Source organism: Mesoplodon bidens (genome assembly GCF_964165515.1).
Source record: "Mesoplodon bidens genome assembly, chromosome: 5".
Classification (NCBI taxonomy): Eukaryota; Metazoa; Chordata; class Mammalia; order Artiodactyla; family Ziphiidae; genus Mesoplodon; species Mesoplodon bidens.
Window position 1 is genome coordinate 16,263,060 of NC_138161.1, and position 6,787 is coordinate 16,269,846.

Here is a 6,787-nt window from a genome sequence, read left to right on the forward strand (position 1 = left end):
GGCAAAGGTAACAAAAGTGAAAATAAATAAATTGGACCTAATTAAACTTAAAAGTTCTTGCACAGAAAAGGAAACCATCAACCAAACGAAAAGACAGCCTACTAAATGGGAGAAAATACTTGCAAATGATATGACTAATAAGAGGTTAATATCTAAAATATATAAGTAGCTCATACGACTCAATATCAAAAAAAACCAACCTGATTTAAAAATGGACAGAACCTGGAGGCCATCACCACCATTGCTGTGCGGTCGAAGCACCAGCCTGCACCCTGATCTACTGCCAGCAGAAAGGGAAGGATTGAATCATATTTGTTCCCAAAGAAGACGATGAAACTCCAAGCAAATTGGAGCTGGTGGCCAGTTGGAGCTGGGGTCTCTTCTCCTCGTACAGGCCCCAATGATCTGTATGAGGATAAGAAACTGATCCTGCCAAATGGAGACATCAACTGGAACTGCCCGTGCCTTGGGCGGATGGCCAGTGGTCCGTGTGGGAAACTTTTCAAGGTGGCCTTTTCCTGCTTCCTCTACAGCATGGAGGATGTCAAGGGGTCAGACTGTGTAGACCAGTTCCGGGCCATGCAGGGGTACATGAAGAAGTACCCGGACCTCTATTTCCAGAAGGAGGAGGAGAAGCCAGGGGATCGTTTAGAGGAAACAGCTGCCTCTGAGGCCACTGCAACCATAGAAGCGGAGGGGTCCAGCTAATGATGGCCCTGGGGTGCTGGGCTCCAGCCTCCTTCAGAGCAATATGAACCTCTCTGAGAAAGTGTCTTTCCTTCTGTTTTTATGTGCACTGTAATGTACAAAATAACTTATTGTGCTGATCGGGGTCTTGGCCCCTTGACATATATACTGAAAAATGGGGTTGTGTGTATACTCCTGGGGTTGTGTGTATACTCCTGAGTATATATCCAAAAAAAAAACTGAAAACACTAATTCAAAAAGATACATGCACCCCAATGTTCATAGCAGTGTTATTTACAATTGCCAAGATGTGGAAGCAACCTAAGTGTCCATCAACAGAGGAATGGATTAAGAAGATGTGGTACTCATAAACAATGGAATACTACTCAGCCATAAAAAAGAATAAAATTTTGCCCTGTGCAACAATATGGATGAGTTGGAGGGTATTATGCTAAATGAAATTAGTCAGATAAAGACAAATACTGTATGATATCACTTATAAGTTGAAACTAAAAAATCAACTAGTGATATAACAAAAAAGAAGCAGACTCACAGATACAGAGAACAAACTAGTGGTTACCAGTGAGGAGAAGGAAGGACTATATAAGGGTAGGGGATTAAGAGGTACAAACTACTATGTATAAAATAGGTTACAAGGATATATTGTACAATACATGGACTATAGCCAATACTTTATAATAAATATAAATGAAGTATAACCTTTAAAATTGTGAATCATTATATTATACACCTATAACATATAATATTGCACATCAACTATACTTTAATTAAATAAATAAAAATATATGGGTGTATATATATATATATATATATATATATATATATATTGCTGGGTTCATTATTCTGAAATCAGATTAAGGTACAGAATCAAGCATTTATCTTGCCTCTCCTTTATAAACTGTTTTTCATATTTACCAGATAAAGAAGTCCAGCTAATTCAGAAAGAATGATTAACTTAGAAAAATGTCATTTTGCAACCCCAGTGAAATAATGGATCTATACAATAATCATCAACGGCTGTTAAGACCATTAGGAAAAGGTTGACACCTAAATCCCACTGATCAATCTTAACATCACTAAAAGTGGGACAAACAGGTATTACATCCCTCTTGATGTGATACAATAGCAAGTACCCACACTGCCTGTGAAATATTCTTGCCTCCCCCAGCATAATTAAGCCTAAATTTCATGTTGTAGACTCAGCTACAAGTTAACAAGAAATATGGGGTTGTAGAAACAAGTTAAACAATACCACAGAGATATAACCAAAACGGTCCAGGATGCAGGAAATCAACAGGAAAAATGACTCATCTCTTCAATAAATAAATGTCTTGGTAAAAAAAAAAAAAAAAAAAAAGGAGAGGAAACTGTTAAACAATAATAGAGACATAAGAGATAAATCAACCAAATTCTATAAAGGACCTTGTTTGGGTCCTGATTGAACAAATAGGACAATTAACAAATTTTGAGACAATCGAAGAAATTTGAACACAGATTGGAATAATATTTCAAATAATAATTTTGTTAGGTGTGATAATACTATTGTGGTTATATTGTTCTAAAGCCTATATCTGTTAGAAATGAGGTATTTATAAGTAAAATTACTGTGGCCCAGGAGTGCAGACTGGTTAAACACAATTGGCAAAATATTGAGAATTATTGGGGCTGGGTGATAGTACCATCACGATATGCTTCCCTCTAATTCTGAATATGTTTGAAATTTTCCATAATAAAATATTTTAAACAAAGTTGAAATGAAAAAGACAATGTGCCATTAAAATCTGACTGTTGAGACCTGAGGCTTATAAAGTCCTTTCAGAAACTGAAATCCCTTGCAATTTTATACTATGCAAGAATGATCCAAATATCAATGTGTATTGTTATTCTGCTGAGCTAACATTTGCCTGTTTGCCGTGTCTTTGTAAGAATTCATAATAACTGGAGCCATCCAGCAATCTGTGAAGAGCTTCTTGTCTTTACCATTTGGGAGAGAATAAACAGATTACTAGACTCGCTAAATCATCCATACACCCCCATCTTTAAGCAGGTGAATGACTATGATGATGGGATTAAGCTTCACAACCAATTACACCATCTGACTCAGATTTCTTGAGACAAAACAGAAGAATAGGAAACATAAGTAGTGTCTGTGTGCAGTCAAAGGTACAAATATTTCTCTAGCTACTCCACCACTGCACAGAGTTTTAATATGTAGTCTGAGAGCATAAACTGCAGATACCAATATTGTATGTGTGTCTGAAACATGACAATTTAGCAGCCACTCTGGTGCTTAAACCATTTAGGAGTTTCATTCCAATGAAATCCAAATGGGAGAAGCATCCAGCAGTCAGGAATACATCAGGCTTTCTCTTTCTCAATTCCCCTCTCACACCTTTGGGACCTGGGCTCATTCCAGAACACCCCACAGCTTCCTCACAATGATCTACACCTGCAAGCTTTCCTATGTCCATATTCTGCCCTGGTCAAACCATACCCCTACTACCACCTCCATCACCACCATTGCCACCACTTCTGACACACACACACACAAACACACACAGCAGAATTCTTACTTCTTGCACATGGTATAATAGCAGTAGATCTCAACATGTGGTCCTAAGACAGGGAGCAGCTGCATCACGTGGGAACTAGTTAAACATGCAAGTTCTTGGGCCCCATCCCAGACCTATGGAATCAGAAGCTCTAGGGTGGGAACTAGCACTCCAAGTTTTAATAAGTCCTCCAAGTGACCCCTGTGCACAGGAAAGTTTGTGAAAAGTAGAGGAGTGTCATGCCCACAAACGAAGGGTAAATTTGGGGGTTCTGCAGATTCTTCTAATTCTTAAAAATCTAGTGCTGAGTGTGTATGAGACATTCCCATTTTATACAAGAAGGAAAGTGAATAATTAAGAAATCAAAAGACACACAGTCAATGTGAATTCATTACAGAAAACATGGAGGTGGGGTGAAACAGGCCATATAATACAAAACAAGTGTTAACAAAACAAGTGTTAAATGACTGTTATTGTTTCAGCACATCTTCCAAATTGAGGTTAATTTAACATTGGTTTGCATTGAGTCAATCTATCAACAAGTGCTAGTTGAACACCTTTGATGTCCTTTTCTTCAAAGCACACCAACCAATGGAGACACCCAGAAAGAGAGTTTTGGAGGAATTCTCTGAAGGATTTAGGATTTAAATCATAATATGAGTAATGTGTATGTATCTAAGTGATACTACAGTTAACTTTAAAGGGGTTACTAGAAAGTGAAAAAATTACAAGGATATTCTCTCCTCTGCCTCTGTCTAGAGTATAGAAGAAAAATCTATATTTTTAAAGGAACAAACATAAGGGAAACGATGTCCAAAGACTGAATTTCTACTCTGCATCTCAGTTTAAATGTGAAATATGTTGTTGCTAAACTTGGACTCAAAATCAGGTATGCCTCTTACTGAGCTCTGTTTACTGGGTACTGCAGAGAAGCCAGATCATGGAATCCAGTTCTTTGGAAAATCTCCAGGGAAAGAATTTCTAGAATGAGGATTCTGAAGTATGAATATGTGTGTTATGTTTCTAATTTCCCAGAATACATGTTATTTCTCATAATTAAAATGCCCAGGATTTTTCTTCTACTATGATTTTTATTAGGTTATAAAACTGGTGGGATAATTATTCATGCTAAAAAGAATTATTTTCAGTTTTAAGCTACCACCATATTTCAAACTCTTTTCAATTTCTCTTAATTGTGGTGAGACTGTATTTATAAATGTAGAATAAAGTCTCCCAGATAATAATATTTCAAATACTCCCTGCCTTCTTTTTAATTAATAAACCCAAAAGTCATCTTTTGCAGAAATAGCTGCCTTAAGCTTCAAAAAAATTTTCAGCTTAAAAGTAACAAAGTTCAACATTTTATGGTCGACTGTTTTATTACAAATTTATGTGGCAGTAGGAAAAATCAGAAAATTGAACCCAAGAAATTCAAAAGATTATAAAAGGAACATTCTCCTCCCTCTACCCCACCCACCTTAAACTTTTACGGAATACAAAAAATTCTTATTTTCCCTCTCTACCGTAACTTACTTAAATTTTATTGAAGGCCTTTATTATTATTATCATATATAAATAGTTAGAATTGACTTTATTTCTGTGGAAATAAACAAAGACCAACCAAATGAGAAAAATCAAAGGCTATTTATTCAGAACCCGGATAAGAAGTGAGTCAGGGGCTTCCCTGGTGGCGCAGTGGTTGAGAGTCCGCCTGCCGATGCAGGAGACACGGGTTCGTGCCCCGGTCCGGGAGGATCCCACATGCCGTGGAGCGGCTGGGCCCGTGAGCCATGGCCGCTGAGCCTGCGTCCGGAGCCTGTGCTCTGCAACGGGAGAGGCCACAGCAGTGAAAGGCCCGCGTACCGCAAAAAAAAAAAAAAAAAAGAGTCAGCCACTGTCACTTGCATCTTGGCAAAGATGCAAAGGCAGGCAGAGGTGTAGGAAAGCTTGATTGTACAAAAAAGGAGGCTTCACGTGTACCCTGATTGGAGGCTGTGGGCTTGGGGAAGCTGGAGGAGCGATAACTCATAGCAAGGTATCTTATGTGATTGGTTAGGGGTGCATATTTGTTTTTCTCTAGTTGGTCCTAAGTTGGAAGTGGGGACAAAAATTTGGGAAGCTGTCAGCTTTTAATCAAATCCTGCCCATTTGGGGCTGGCTGTTACAGAAGTTACTGTTTAGCTTCTTAGATTGTTATTAGAAATAGTAGTCTGAATTCTAACAAGTCTGACTTATGGCAGGCTGGCTGCCTGGACTGTTTATTGTCAATGAAAGGGTTGGTTTCCTTGGCAGGTTGCTGTAGGTTGTGGGTCGGAGTTCTATTTTTATATAGGGTATGGCTGTTGTCTGTTTCTATGTTTAGTCTCTCATTTCCAAGTTAATTATAATTTAATGAGTAGCTACAATACTGATGTAGTTCAGATCCAGAATGGGGCGCCCACCTCTGTGGAAATTTAGGCCCAGCAACCAGAGGAGGTATCGTACAGTTCCCACATGTATGAGGGCCTATCCAAGCAATGACAATCTGGGATCTTTTAAGAGACAAGTTGGAGTGAATAGCCCCTGAACAGAGACGGGACCACAAAGAAAGTTTTGAAAAGAGTATGGCACAGGCAGATGCTTCCCAGGAAGCAACAGTAAGATAAATCAACAAAGCCAGCGATCTTACTATATTTTTTTATACTGCATAGTTTTCATTATTTTATTTTTTAAATTATTTTTTATTGGAGTAAGTTGATTTACAATGCTGTGTTAGTTTCTGCTGTACAACAAAGTGAATCAGCTATATGTATACATATATCCCCAAATCCCCTCTCTCTTAAGCGTCACTCCTACCCTCACTATCCCACCCCTCTAGGTGGTCACAAAGCACCGAGCTGATCTCCCTGTGCTATGTGGCTGCTTCCCACTAGCTATCTATTTTACGTTTGGTAGTGTATATATGTCAATGCCACTCTCTCACTTTGTCCCAGCTTTCCCTTCCCCCTCCCTATGTCCTCAAGTCCATTCTCTACATCCACATCTGTGAGGAAGGGCATTAATTCTGATAGCTTCAGCAAGAGAACTGCCACCCCCACTGATAATGTGAGTTACCCCCTTGACTCAGCCAAGAGGTCATGGTGATGGACATTCCAGGGGTATTTCTGGGTGTGGTCAGAGCAGAGACACTGTCCTTACCACTTCATATGTTAATTTGCCCCTGCCCCCTTCCAGGGTAACATCTGCTTTAGGTTAAAAAAAGAGGGGTGGACATTTAATGTACCTTTTTTACCATTTGAATTTTTCACAATAGTTAAGCCTATTTCTATGGTGGTAAATTAACAGATGCTATTTGGGGAAAAAATATCTAAAATTCACATATGACATACCACAAGTATGGTAAATTGTTTACTAAAATGGCTAAATAATATAAAGGCAGTTTTCTTTAAAAACAGCAGGTTCTTATTAGTTATCTATTTTATACATATTAGTGTATATGTCAATCCCAATCACCCAATTCATCCCAAGTGCCCCCCTTCCCCCTATTG

The 6,787-nt window shown here is 38.5% G+C and overlaps 1 protein-coding gene across 1 annotated transcript; it reads left to right on the forward strand.

The window, feature by feature from the left end:
- Positions 1-330: 330 nt before the first annotated feature.
- On the forward strand, positions 331-708 carry LOC308617898 (mitochondrial intermembrane space import and assembly protein 40-like; the record flags this gene model as incomplete). The annotated part of the gene is made up of 1 exon (XM_081235328.1): positions 331-708. The coding sequence occupies one exon, from the start codon at positions 331-333 to the stop codon at positions 706-708; it is 378 nt and encodes a 125-aa protein (XP_081091454.1).
- Between the last annotated feature and the right edge of the window lie 6,079 nt (positions 709-6,787).